The sequence below is a fragment of the Trifolium pratense genome, linkage group LG4 (genome assembly GCF_020283565.1).
Source record: "Trifolium pratense cultivar HEN17-A07 linkage group LG4, ARS_RC_1.1, whole genome shotgun sequence".
Taxonomy (NCBI): domain Eukaryota; kingdom Viridiplantae; phylum Streptophyta; class Magnoliopsida; order Fabales; family Fabaceae; genus Trifolium; species Trifolium pratense.
In genome coordinates, this window is record NC_060062.1 from 15,132,658 (window position 1) to 15,146,715 (window position 14,058).

General features: G+C 29.8%; 2 protein-coding genes across 2 annotated transcripts; both read left to right on the forward strand.

Annotated features, from left to right (window-relative positions):
* The first annotated feature begins 185 nt into the window (after positions 1 to 185).
* LOC123921408 (fatty acyl-CoA reductase 1-like) lies at positions 186 to 5,497 on the forward strand. Its single transcript, XM_045973930.1, has 11 exons — positions 186 to 270; positions 1,012 to 1,115; positions 1,224 to 1,426; positions 1,703 to 1,819; positions 2,080 to 2,102; positions 2,475 to 2,649; positions 2,767 to 2,928; positions 3,584 to 3,665; positions 4,100 to 4,369; positions 4,466 to 4,593; positions 4,694 to 5,497. The coding sequence occupies exons 1-11, from the start codon at positions 186 to 188 to the stop codon at positions 4,845 to 4,847; spliced, it is 1,503 nt and encodes a 500-aa protein (XP_045829886.1). The 3' UTR covers positions 4,848 to 5,497.
* A 2,521-nt stretch (positions 5,498 to 8,018) lies between these two features.
* On the forward strand, positions 8,019 to 13,819 carry LOC123921873 (fatty acyl-CoA reductase 1-like). The gene is made up of 10 exons (XM_045974578.1): positions 8,019 to 8,153; positions 9,315 to 9,418; positions 9,658 to 9,860; positions 9,941 to 10,041; positions 10,316 to 10,517; positions 10,629 to 10,790; positions 11,747 to 11,828; positions 12,412 to 12,681; positions 13,227 to 13,357; positions 13,455 to 13,819. Exons 1-10 carry the CDS (start codon positions 8,075 to 8,077, stop codon positions 13,606 to 13,608), a joined length of 1,488 nt encoding a protein of 495 aa, XP_045830534.1. The 5' UTR covers positions 8,019 to 8,074; the 3' UTR covers positions 13,609 to 13,819.
* The last annotated feature ends 239 nt before the right edge of the window (positions 13,820 to 14,058 follow it).

The following is a 14,058-nucleotide window of genomic DNA, read 5'->3' on the forward strand; positions in this document are numbered from 1 at the left end:
CACACATATGTCAGCCAAAAAAAAAATAAAAAAAATATAGCACATATAAGAGGGAGTAGGACTAGGACCACGTATGGTTTTCTAATTTTTTTTTTATTATTTATAATAAGTGAGAGTGGAAGAGTTGGCAGATTATTAATCTATAAATAAGAGAACTTTGACAAGCAATTTAGTCATCTACTACAATGAACTCAGCTGGAACCACTATGCAAGACTTTCTCAAGGGAAAGACCATTTTAGTGATTGGCACAACGGGCTTCTTAGCGAAAGGTATATACGTGACACATAGTTAGTTTATCAGTTATCTACTATTTTTTATCATATAAATGTTAGGAGTTTGTCACTCTAATTGCATGCATAAGCCTCATATTATACTCCTTAATGTAATTAGATTTCTCATTTTATATATCAATCAATGTATATTTCTATTTTCTATATTTTATCTCATCTAGCATCATCTGATGCGATTGTTGGTGTGGTTACGTTGTAGTCGTCCATGTGATAAGAGATTGCACCACAATTGTGGTATGATGTGGTTGAGTAAACTACTCCATCAGCAATATTGCAACCACAATTGCGGATCATAATTTGAAACCATGCTCTTAATTAATATAACTAATATGTACTTCCTCCGTCCCAAAACTTTGGTCCTTTTAGAGTATTGCACGTGGATTAAGAAATCATAAAGATTGATAAGTTAAGTCATTTTTACTCTTACTTTATTAAGAAAGAGAAAATCCATTTAATAAATATTTTAACTTTTGTAAGGGTACAAATGATATAACATCATTAATTATATCTTGGTTTCTTAAAAGAATTAAAGTTTTGGGACAAAATTAAAAAAACTAAATGGACCAAAGATTTGGGACAGATGGATGGAGTAATAAACTTTTAAATTTTTTTCTTTTCGAAATGACAATATTTTATTTAAAACTCATGACACTTCAATTTGTTGAATATTATAAGGCTTTCGTTAATAAAGGTTATGTCATGATATTGTTGATTATGCAGTTTTTGTGGAAAAGATACTACGTATTCAACCAAAAATACAAAAGCTTTATCTTCTTGTAAGAGCTTCAAATACTGATTTGGCGTCTCATCGCTTGCAAAATGAGGTATAATCTAATTTCATTAGATTATAAATATATAGTATATAATATATATACATTTTGTGAATATTAATTACTTATATATTAAATTGCATATTATTGTTACTTGAATAGGTCTTTCAGACAGATTTATTTAAAGTGTTACGAGAGAAGTTGGGTGAAGATTTTAATTCTTATATAGCAAAGAAGGTTGTGGCAATAGCAGGAGATCTTGGTGTTGAAAATTTAGGAATCAAAGACAATAACATTAAAAATGTAATGTTTGAAGAGATAGACATTATAGTTAATTCCGCTGGAAATACAAAATTTGATGAAAGGTGATGGTAACTCAAACCTATTATTACTGTGAGCAATCTTATTCGAACAATTTTTTTAGACAACTTTAGGATAATTTTTTTTTCTTTTTTTTTTATTGGACAAAAAAATAGAGAGAAAAAAAAGAATGAGAAAACAAGAGAGTAAGTTATCAAAAAATTGTTAAAAAAGTTATTCAAAATAACATTACTCTTATTATTGTTAGTTGAAAAAAAAAAGGAACATTTTCTTGTTAAATTAAATTGATAATTTTTTATTGAAAAAATAATTTGATACAGATTTGACATTTCGATGAGTGTTAATACAAAGGGAGCTTTACATGTCTTAAACTTTGCAAAGAATTGTCACAAAATGAAGGTTCTTGTCCACCTATCAACGGGTAAATATCTAAACCAATGAAAATCCAAATTAATCATCTACTCTCTTTGATTTTAAATATATGTAAAAGTAACTATTTTTATATTGTTAAAATATTTAGTTGAGTATTTTGTTTAGGTTTTTTTTCTTCTAATTTATTCCTTTATAATTTGAGAGTATTCACCTATCAACCAATAAGAACAAACTATATGCATGTGAAATAAAAGTTCGTTACAAGTTAATTACGTATCACGTGTAAATTTACTTATATGGTTTATATGCTCATTGGTTTTTAGACAAATACCTCAAAATTATCAAGTAGTAATAGAGTATGTCTCACCGTTTGTTTATAGAATCTTGTCTTGTTAAATAGAAATGGTAATTCATATTGAAAAGAAGAAGAAAAAAACTAATATTAACGGGTTTTTTTTTATAATTAAATACATTGTATGTTTTCAACGAAAAATTCCTAGTAAACACGAGTATTCTGCTCGCGTTGATTACGTCTCTGCCTTTTGTGATAAATAAAAAATAGATCGTATAAGCACACACGGATATGTAGTATTTTGTTTATATTTGAGATAAGATAGAATTTCAACTTCACATCCCATGGCTATAATTAGTGATAATAATTAATTTGTTGGTATTCATAATTAAAATTTTTAGCTTATGTGTGTGGAGAGACTAAGGAAGATGAAGTAATTTTTCAAGAGAAACCATTTGAGATTGGTGAATCTCTAAAAGGGACTTCAAAATTAGACATAGAGATTGAAATGAATTTGTTGGAGAAAAAATTAGATGAACTCCGAGCATTGAATATGGACGAAAACAAAATCAAACATGCACTAAAAGATTACGGAATTGAAAGGTTGGTCAAATACTATTATATTATTTTTTTTTTTTTTTTTACTTTTTGTTATGTAGAATTATTATGTATCGGTCTAACATTATTTTATGATCTCAAACCTAATTAATGAAAAATTAGATCAAATTTGCATGGATGGCCAAACACATATGTATTCACAAAAGCAATGGGAGAGATGCTTTTAGTGCATTATAAAGATAATGTACCATTGATTATTATTCGTCCTGCAATGGTAACAAGTACTAGCAAGGATCCATTTCCTGGTTGGATTGAAGGTCAAAGGTATATCATATTTATCACTCACAAGCAAAATAAACAAAAAAATAAATCACTCATAAATGGTAAAGAATGCATTATAAATGTTTTTATTTTTTGGTGAATTTTTAAATGTTTTTCTAAATGTATTTTAAAGTAGATCACAAAATAAATATTAAAGAATGCATTATGAATGTTTTCTAAATGTTTTTCGAGATGTACATTTTAGACTCTAAAGGTGCGTTTGATCTACTAAAACATAAGGAACTGGACATAATAACTTCAGTTGTACTGTGTTTGATTTTAAAATTGTTCCTATTAATTACTAGACAAATTGGGGGCCAATGGACAAGATAAAAATTGAAATTGTTGTCCCCCACGTGATAACTTTTTGTTATCTGCACAAATTGTCTAAAATACCAAAATAACATTTTTTTCCACCAAACATCATACAACACAAAATTTATTCAATACCTTAAATGTTTATACTATGTTGTTCTATCTTATACTGTTCTTTCCGGTACTAACATTTTGCACATATCATTAAATTTAATAATGATAGAAGTAGCCAGATATTTTAGTTTTTTGTTGATAATTTTATTTATATAAATATATGGTGCTGATAAATGTTTTATTTGTTTTTTTTTTTTTATAAGCATAAATGTTTTATTTGTGATTACAGGACTGTTGATAGTATGATATGTACCTATGGTAAAGGGAAACTTCCATGTTTTCTCGGTCATCCGAAGACAATTTTAGATATAGTAAGTCAATAATATTAAGTTTCATATTATAACATAAACTATCTCTTGTACAGTTGTTGTGAAATATATATTTAAAATATTCTAATTTCAATAAATAAAAAATTAATATTTTTTATCTTAATATTGATTTTTTATAAAATATAATTATTTATTATTATATTTTAAGTGTTTATTTTTTAAATTATATTTTTATAGGAAAAAATTATTAATTTAATTTAGTATTTTATCTTTATACTCAAGATAAAAATTATAGTTTTTAACTCACTTTATACTCAAGATAAAAATTATAACTATATATACCAAAAAAAAAAAAAAAAAAAAAAATTATAACTATAAACATAAAATAGGATAAATTTTAGGATTAACTTAGTAGTATATTATGTTGTCTAATACAAAACTTATTATTTAACTTAACGTTTGATAATGATATGTAGATACCTGCAGATTTGGTCATCAATAGTGTGATTGCAGCCATGGTTATTAATTCAAATCAAGCCCCTAAAAATTTCATCTATCATGTTTCTTCTTCATTAAGAAATCCGCTCAAAGTTTCTGATGTTCACAAAATTTCCCATCAATATTTCATGAAAACCCCTTACATAAACAAAAATGGAAAGCCAATAGTCATCTCCAAGGGAATTGCGTTGAAAAGTTTGTCTACTTTCAACATTTATGTAACAATTCGATATGCCCTCCCACTTAAGGTTTGTTCAATGAATTTTTCAAGCCATATTTTTTGCACATCCTTTGAAGTATTTTTACTAATTAATCCTTTTAATATGTTTTGGCATATGTTCAAGGTCTTTAATTTGGTAAACAACATAATTTGCCATTCCTTCCAAGATGTTTATGATGACAACTACAAGAAAATAAGAATGGTGAAGAAAATCGCAAAACTATACAAACCTTACGTGTTTCTTAAGGCAGTGTATGTAATTTCATGGCCTTCGAGATTTAATTTATGCTACTTTTTTCTTCTAAATTAAATTATTCGAACTCATGAAAATATGAATTAATTTTCATTTTAGCTTTGATGACACGAATACGGAAAATTTACGGAGGGCAGCAAAGAGCTATAACATGGAGAATGAAGAACTCGAATTTGACCCTACCAGCATTAATTGGACAGACTACATGATGAACACACACATTCCTGGTCTTGTCAAGTATGCGATGAAATAGTTTCAAATAAAAAATGGTTGGAAAGTGCTCTTTAGAGCGCTTGTATGCGAATAAAAAATGGGTACTCCTAAGATGGTGAAGTACTCAATACCGGGTACGTACCAGTACCGGATACTCCATGGTACTCCAATGTTATCCTTATTTACTTGGTTGCGAATAAAAGGCAACAATTTCGTTGATGTTGCTATTAAAAAATGTTGTATTGTTGTACCCAAAAAAACATTATTTATATTCATTTTGTGTAACTTTAAAGTTATAATGAATAACAAATATTAGGATTGGAATAAGGTCAATTTCTTTGTACAACCTTATTTACAAAAACATCTTGACAATTAAAATAGATAAATTCTTGAGAATGTTATGATTTCATTGAAACTATTCACAACCTTAAATGCAAAGTCAATGGTAGCTTTGGTGAAGTTGTGTTGAAGATAGATATCAGTAAAGCTCGTGATAGAGTTTATTGCTATTATCTATAATGTATGATGTTGAAGATGGATTTATGTGAAAAGAGTTCATGTATATGGAAACGGTTAATTACTTTGTAATAATCAGGGCCGGCCCAACATATTATGTGGCCTAAAGCGAATACATTTCTTCTATGATATTTTCGGACATGATGCTTATATATAACAAAACAAAAATTATTTGGAGGCCTAATAGACTTTAAAAAATTCGGTTTTTTGAGAGGCCTAAAGCCCTAACTTGGGCTGCTTGTAGCTTGGGCCGGCCCTGGTAATAATGAATGGAGATAATGTTGAGATTATATCATCAAGGATAGGACTAAGGCAGCGTGATCCATTGTCGCCTTACCTATTTATTATTTGTGTTGATGGCCTTACTACCATTTTTACTAAAAAGAGTGGAAGCAAGAGCCAAAATTCATGGAGTTAAGGTCTCGAAAGAAGTTCCTCTCCTCACATATATTTTATTTGTTGGCGATTGTTTCTTTTTTTTGTGGGGCTAACGAAAGAAAATAACAAGCGTTGAAAAGTATTCTTAAGATCTATGAGGAAACATCTAAACTATCTATAAATATGAAAAATTAAGAAGTCTACTTTAGAAGGAACGCGACGAATGCTATGAAGGAGTTGATGACCACCCCTTAGGAGGTCTCTTGAGAGCTTAGGTATCATTATATATATGGTCTTACCATCGATGATTGGGAGGAATAAGAAACAACAGTTTAGATACCTGATCTTGGGAAAGACTATGGTTTGAATTTAGAAATGGTTATCAAAAGCATGGCTGATCAAAAACATGCTTTTGTTTTCTACTGATGAGGAGGACTAATTTTTATGGTGTAAATTTCATGATGGGTTTTATAAGATTCTTTCAGCATATTATAGTGTAATGGAGGAATTAATTGATAATAGGGAATGAAAAGTTGATGGTGAGCGGATGAAGCTATAGAGTGTTGCTTTGGAGGATTACTATAGAGGGTGTCTACCTCTAGCTAGGATTTGGATTTACTACGCAGTTTCACATTGTACTGCATCCTGACCGTCCGATCACGATACAATAGCTTAGATTAAAAATACAGTAAAAAGTAACCACTATAGATCTGATCCGTTGGATCGTAATCGGACGGTCGGATGCAGTACAACGTGAAACCGCATGCTTTTTGTACAACAGTAAATCCAAATCCCTTTAGTCAAAAAAACAATAAATCCAAATCCCTCTAATCCGGTCTCTATAGCGACCGAATTATTTCGGTCGCTAAATCAGTCTTTAAAAGTGAATTTCCTAGTAGTGAGATATAAAGACATCTCAACTATGTTGGCACCTCCTTATTAACACCATAAACAAGTTAACTCTCAAATAAATTAATAAGAAAATAAAAGATACTATATAAGAGAACTTGGGGGGACTAATATACCAATACTCAAGTGGAAGCTAACAAATACAATTGCCTCATTAAAACTTTACCTATAAAACCCGTAGAAAAGTCAATGATAATTTGAGATCTACAATCTTTGATGACATTCAATTTCGAAAAAAAGATTTTTGTAGTGTTCGGAAAAAAATCCCATTATTTATTTACAAAGCTATAAACCCATTATTCATTATACTGTTTGGACTTTCGAAAAGGTATACCAAGTATTTTCTTTTGGTGCCAAAAGGTGAAATGCGCTGTAAAATCGTTTTCAAAATAAATGTAACCTATTAACTGCCTTACTTCTTCCCGCCTGTCCATAATTGTGGGTGTCCCATAATTAATTATAATTCGAACTCCCTTAGGTGGGGACTGTATGCATCCATTGAATGATACTAATTCAAGGTCACTAATAAAATGGTTTAAGTCGTAAAAGTCTTGCCCCTATAAGTATATAATTTTTTACTCATGAATATATAAAAAATTCAGCTCCAAAAAAGATTTGTGTACCTCACAAATACTACGACAGAGATTAATCATTTTTAATGTTGGTTAAAATTTCGTATACAAAAAAATTCTTTGGTACCCATATTTCGGCAAAATATATTTAAAAATGAAATTTATTTTAATATAAATTACTATATAAAATACAACATGACATTAAATTTTACATAGAGTACCCAACATGACATCAATTATTTTTCTTTAATATATCAAAAATGGAAATAAGAGTTATAATAAAGGATGTAATATATTTATATATAAATTGAGACTAATTGTTTTGACCTTAATTGCAAGTTTAATATGCAATTTAAATAAATATATCTATTATTTTATTTTTTTGTCAAGTAGCTAGTGTCTAGACTAACTTTAACCGCGAAGAAGTAAAAAAATAGGGGTCATGCTAACTAGTGCCCCCGGGGCACTACTTAAGGAACTAAAAAAGGAAAGAAAAGAAAAAAATTACATTGAAAAAACAAAAATTTAAACTTTTAAGATGTTGACTTCACAAGTTTCAAGATAATATTACTATCTTTAGTTACCTTAACCAGTGCCCCGAGGGCACCGGTTAGCATTTTCCAAAAAATAGATATTCAAACTCTGCCTTCTTCAATAACGTCCTGGGCATCTATTGACTAAACTACACTTACAAAATATTTAACTATTATTTTTAATGTCATGAAGATAATTTTTGGTTTATAATTCAGTAGAGAGGGATCCATGATTTATTTGTCAGAAAATAGGTGACAGTTGAAAAGTTGTCAAACCCATCTATAAATAATACAATGCTAGCAACTATTGGATATTATAACCCTTTACATAAATTTGACAAGAAGTTTAGTGCTCTACAATGAATTCTGGAACGATGGAAAACTTTCTAAAGGGAAAGACCATTTTGGTTACTGGCACAACAGGCTTCTTAGCAAAAGGTACTATATACCACACAAATACAAGTATATACAACTTTTGCTCTAAATATAAGACTCTTCCCTATTTTTCAGTTGTATTAATTTTTTTTTTATCACCATGTCCTTAAGTATATTACCTCTTCTTCTGAGATATGTAATCATAATTTGTAAAAACATTAATTAATTTCTTCTCATGAAGAATAAACTTGTAAACACAATACTTTTTTTGAATAGGCTAAATTTTATCCATAAAATAGTACTCCTACTAGAGTTACTTTTGCCGTCCTACTGGTTACTCAAACATTGTCCGCTACTTAAGTAGTGGATGTGCAAAAATAGGGCGCACGAGTAACCAGTGGGGTGGCAAAAGTAGCTTTCGAGCAAAAACCAGCACCAAAAGCTAACAGCCATTCAATAAACAAGCAGACCCCCTCAACCAATAACATGAAAAATCACATAAACTACAGCCAACAAGCAGGGCCTAGCTGCCTCTAAAGAACACTAAGAGTATGTTTGGACTTTGGATGCAGGAATACAGTAAGGTAATGTAATTTTTTTAGGGAAATCAAATTTTTATTTTTAAGTTTTATAAGGAAAAATTTAAATTCCTTTAAAAAATTACATTACCTCACAATATTCTTTCATCCAGACGCTCTGAGTAATAGAAACTCCTCCTAACCAACAAAAACCCAGACTGGACAACAGAGGAAAAAACCACCCACAACATTGAACACGAAACCCCTTCCACCACATCTGAAACCAAACAGAATAATTCTCGGATCTCAGGACCACTGGTAATACATATAAATAGGCATGTTCAATTCATACGGCTCAAATCCCACCTCCACGATAACCCTTTATTTTCCTCAACTGCCGCTTTCGAATCAATGACCCCCTATATATTCTCATTTCTGGTTTTCCAAATGACCGAAAATAAACCCCACCCCCGCCCCTGTTCCTCAAGACACCAGCTCCAACAGTCAACATAAGAAGAAAAAACCAGCGTTGGCAGCGTATCCCTCAGACCATGTAATAAGTCTTCCACACAAACAACCTCCTTAATAATCGTGATTTATCCAAAAAGATTTTATATTTAGAGACAAAGTAGTATAATTAGCGATTACATGTAATGATCATTTAAAATATCACAATAATATCATTGTTGAACTTATATTTTTGTAGTTTTGGTGGAAAAGATATTACGGATTCAACCAGAGATAAAAAAGCTTTATCTTCTCGTAAGAGCTTCAAATACTGATTTGGCCTCTTATCGCTTGAAAAATGAGGTATGTTGTCGATATTCATTTGATTCTCTTATACAAAATTTGTCTCAAATTTTATTTCATTATTTAGAGATCAATTTTATTCTTTTGTCTCTAAATTTTGGCAGTATTATAACTTTTTATTATAGACATATCATGCCTGTTAAGCTAACCATTCAGATATTAAACAGGGTAGTTAGATAGTTTATAAACATGAATTTTGTGAATATTTGATGACTTATTACATTGCATCGCTAGAATAGGTCTTTCAGAAAGATTTATTTCGAGTGCTACGAGAGAAGTTGGGTGAAGATTTTAATTCTTTTATATCAAAGAAGGTTGAGGTAGTAGCAGGAGATGTTGCTGTTGAAAATTTCGGAATAAAAGACAATAACATTAAAAATGCAATGTTTGAAGAGATAGACCTTATTGTCAATTCTGCTGCAACTACCAATTTTGATGAAAGGTGATGGCAAAATTAAAGCTAAGTCAAAAAAGTTCTTATCAAATAATATTGATTAAATTTTTATGAAAAAAATTATGCAGATTTGACAACTCCATGGGTGTGAATACAATGGGCGCTTTACATGTCTTAAACATTGCAAAAAAATGTCACAAAGTAAAGCTTCTCGTCCACATATCAACGGGTAAGTACCTAAATCGGATATTCTCCACGTGCAATTGTCAAAACTAATTCCTCGAGTGTTGTTGACCTTAATGACCAGAAATTCTCCCAAAAAGTTTCCTATATTTAAACCACTAAATTCTCCCTAAAATTTTCACTAGTTAGCATTTCCTATATACTTAATACCACTAAATATATGAACGTTTTTTTTATATTTAAAATCAAATGGAGTAAGAATTTGAACTTCCTACCCATGGCACTAGTGATATTAATTTGTTGGTATTCATTAATTCTAGCTTATGTGTGTGGCAAGACCGAGGAAGGAGAATCAAATTTTCAAGAGAAACCTTTTGAGATGAATCAATCCCTAAAGGGGACTTCACAACTAGATATACACACAGAAATGAATTTGTTGGAGAAAAAATTAGATGAACTTCGAGGAATGAAGGTGGATGAAAACAAAATCAAACATGTTATGAAAGATTATGGAATTGAAAGGTTCAACAAATTTCTTATTATATTTTTGTTTTTTTTTACCTTTTATTGTCTATAGATAATAGGTATGCTCTAACATTAATTTTTATCTCATATGAACTAATGCAAAATTAGAGCAAATTTGCATGGTTGGCCAAACACATATGTATTCACAAAAGCAATGGGAGAGATGCTTTTAGTGCATCATAAAGATAATGTACCATTGATCATTATACGTCCTACAATGGTAACAAGTACAAGCAAGGATCCCTTTTCTGGTTGGATTGAAGGTCAAAGGTATATCATATTTATCACCCTCATATAAAAAATTATCACTCACAAATATTTTCAAAATAAAAATATATGGGCTAGTTACTTCAGGTATTTCTTGTCTTCATTTTAGTGATAATATAAATATTAGAGAATGCATTTCTAGTCTTCTTTCTAGTGATAAAATTTTCAAACATTGCTTTTAGTGTTTCCAAATATTGTTTTCGAACATTGTTTCCTTCTTTTCTCCCACAATTAAAATGGAAAAATCATAATAATCAAATGAAATTTCAATCATCAACATAAAAAGTGAAAATTGAAAATATTTGTTAGAAAGTATTTTCATTTTCTCTGCTTTTGGCATTAGTCCACCACGTTCATATTTCCTTTTCATTTTAAACAAAAAATTTATGAGGTTCTAATAAGGGTATAGAGTTCAAGGTGACAACCTTTCGGTACCTTCTTTTCCTTTTTAATGAAAATAAATTTTGTTACTCTGTAAAAAAAATAAATACTTATGTTCCATATTTTCTTAGATTCTTCACAAATGATCATTAGTTCCTTGTTTGAAATTCTTAAATAATACCATTAAGGTACTTGTAATAAGATGATTTGTTTTTATATACTTAAGATAGACACAAAACAATTCTCGTAAGCATAACTCGTTTCTTAGGGACAACACATTATATATGCAGGTATTGGAAAGTTCGAACCTAGAATTCCTCACTTATTCACCTCAAGGCATAAATTTCTAGCTATTAAATTACTTTATAAAAAAAATAGACACAAAAATATTATTTCTTGGGAGCCATTAATTATATTAAAACTTAATTAATAAACAAAATTTAGAAAAAGAAAATGACTATAATTCTATAATTAAATCTAATGTTGAGAGAATTATAGAGATTTCTTGTGTTCCTATTTTAGTTGTTAATTATATTTTTATATATCGTGGTGATAATTGTTTTAATTTGTGATTACAGAACTGTTGATGGTATGATATGTGCTTTTGGTAAAGGGAAACTGCCATGTTTTCTCGGTAATCCAAACACAATTTTAGACATAGTAAGTTACATGATTAAGTTTGGACGTATTATTCTTTTTGTTTCCCATTTAGCTGTTTGTGCTTTTATTTTATTTTTTTGACAAAGTGTTTTTGTGTTTTACATTAATAACAAAATCAATAAATTGATGAAAATATTAATAGTATTTTTCTAGTATATATCATTGATAGGTCTTATCTCAATTGCATCCATTTTTATCTCTAAATCTTTATAATAATGAATAGGTAACAGTGTTTTTTACCAACAAAAATACACTATTTTACTGTTGTTTTTATTATATCACTTTTTATAAATGACAATTTTTAAAAAGTTTAATAATATTACTTTCTTTTTTATTATAATTATAACATATACTATTTTACTAAATATGGTAAATGTACACCTTTATATCCTTATACCCCTGATTTCAATTTTTGGGAGGAACAATTTTTTGCCAAATTTTATTTAGATATGCGAGCTCAACCCATTCATAAAAATGTGATTTCTTTCTAGACTTTTTATGCATGATTTAATTAGATATGCACTGCTTATTTATATGGGCAAAGTAAGTATAACTAAACTAAACATTTGATAGTAATATGTAGATGCCTGTAGATTTGGTCATCAATTGTGTGATCGCAGCCATTGTTATTAATTCAAATCAAGCTCCTGAAAGTTTCATCTACCATGTTTCTTCTTCACTAAGAAATCCTTTCAAAATTTCTGATGTTCACAACATTTCGCATCAATATTTCGTGAAAACTCCTTGCTTAAACAAAAATGGAAAGCCAATAGTCATCTCAAAGGGAATTGCTTTGAAAAGTGTGGCTGCTTTCAACATTTATACAGAAGCCCGATATATCCTGCCACTTAAGGTTTGTTAAATGTTAAGTACTCCAACAACCTACTATTAAATCAAGCTATATTTTTGGCACTGAGTATACTATAAACACATTTTTTAATTGGTTGAAATTCAAATGAGTGCCACTAAATTTATGTGGAGTTTATATGATTCAATAAAATTCATGTGAATTTTAACCAATTAGAATGTGTTAGCGAGGTGGTGATAGCACTCATCTTTTGACACATCCGTGAAGTATTTTATTTTATTTTTTGGTCAAGTAGCCTAGTGGCTAGAAATTCCACCTTAAGGTGGATAAGTGGGATGACCGGGGTTCGAACCCCGGCCCCATGCATATTCTCCCTCCGTCCCAAAATATAAGTAAAAAAGAGTCAAAGAAACTAGATGTATTTGGTTAAAAATTTGGATCAAATACATCCACTTTTGTTGACTAACTTTTGCTTATATTTTGGGACGGAGGGAGTATAATGCAATGTCCTGCCAATTGAGCTAAGCTCACGGGACCCATGAAGTATTTTATTAATCAATCCTTTTAATATATTTTGGCATATATTCAAGGTCTTAAATTTGGTGAACAAAGTGATTTGCAATTATTCCTTCCAAGATGTTTATGATGACAACTACAAGAAAATAAGAACGGTGAAGCGACTTGCAAAATTATACGAACCTTACGTGTTTTTTAAGGCAATGTATGTAATTATTTCATGGCCTTTTCTATTTATTAGATGTTATATTTGGTCTACATTTTTTCCTTTATACTCATGAAAGTATGAATTAATATTTTAGTTTTGATGATACAAACACGGAAAATTTACGGAGGGCAACAAAGAGCTATAACATGGAGAATGAGATACTAGAATTTGACCCTACTCGCATTAATTGGACAGACTACATGATGAATACACACATTCCTGGTCTGGTGAAGTATACAATGAAATAATTTCAATATTAATTACTACTTCAAAATGGCTGAGAATTGCTCTTTAGAGCTTATTGTGTTTGATTAGTATTGATAATGTGGAGTGTTAGTTATTTCGTAATTCTGATTATCCAAATTTGAATTTAGAGACATTACTCTTTGGAGTTTATTGTGTGAAAAGTATTTTCAATGGATTGTACTATTTCATAGTTCTGATTGTCTAAATATATGAATTTAAGACATTGCTCTTTAGCTTATTGTTTGAAAAGTATTGAGAATGATGTTAAGAGTCCAACATTGGATGAGATAAGATTGAACATAACCTTACAAAGCCAATTTTGTGAATTAAGTCTACCCCAAATTCTAAGATTATATAGTCTATCAAAGATCTGTTAGGACACCTGCTATTAAGTCACTGTTATCGAACCACTCAGGTTATGCTTCAAATGCCAGTCGTAGATGTGAGTCAGC

Coding starts and splice junctions, on each gene's coding strand:
- LOC123921873 (XM_045974578.1), top strand. CDS start 8,075: ATGAATTCTGGAACGATGGAAAACTTTCTAAAGGGAAAGACCATTTTG. Junction 10,518..10,628: donor AAAGATTATGGAATTGAAAG/GTTCAACAAATT, acceptor ATGCAAAATTAG/AGCAAATTTGCATGGTTGGC. Junction 12,682..13,226: donor GATATATCCTGCCACTTAAG/GTTTGTTAAATG, acceptor CATATATTCAAG/GTCTTAAATTTGGTGAACAA.
- LOC123921408 (XM_045973930.1), top strand. CDS start 186: ATGAACTCAGCTGGAACCACTATGCAAGACTTTCTCAAGGGAAAGACC. Junction 1,820..2,079: donor ACGGGTAAATATCTAAACCA/ATGAAAATCCAA, acceptor TGGTTTTTAGAC/AAATACCTCAAAATTATCAA. Junction 2,650..2,766: donor AAAGATTACGGAATTGAAAG/GTTGGTCAAATA, acceptor ATGAAAAATTAG/ATCAAATTTGCATGGATGGC.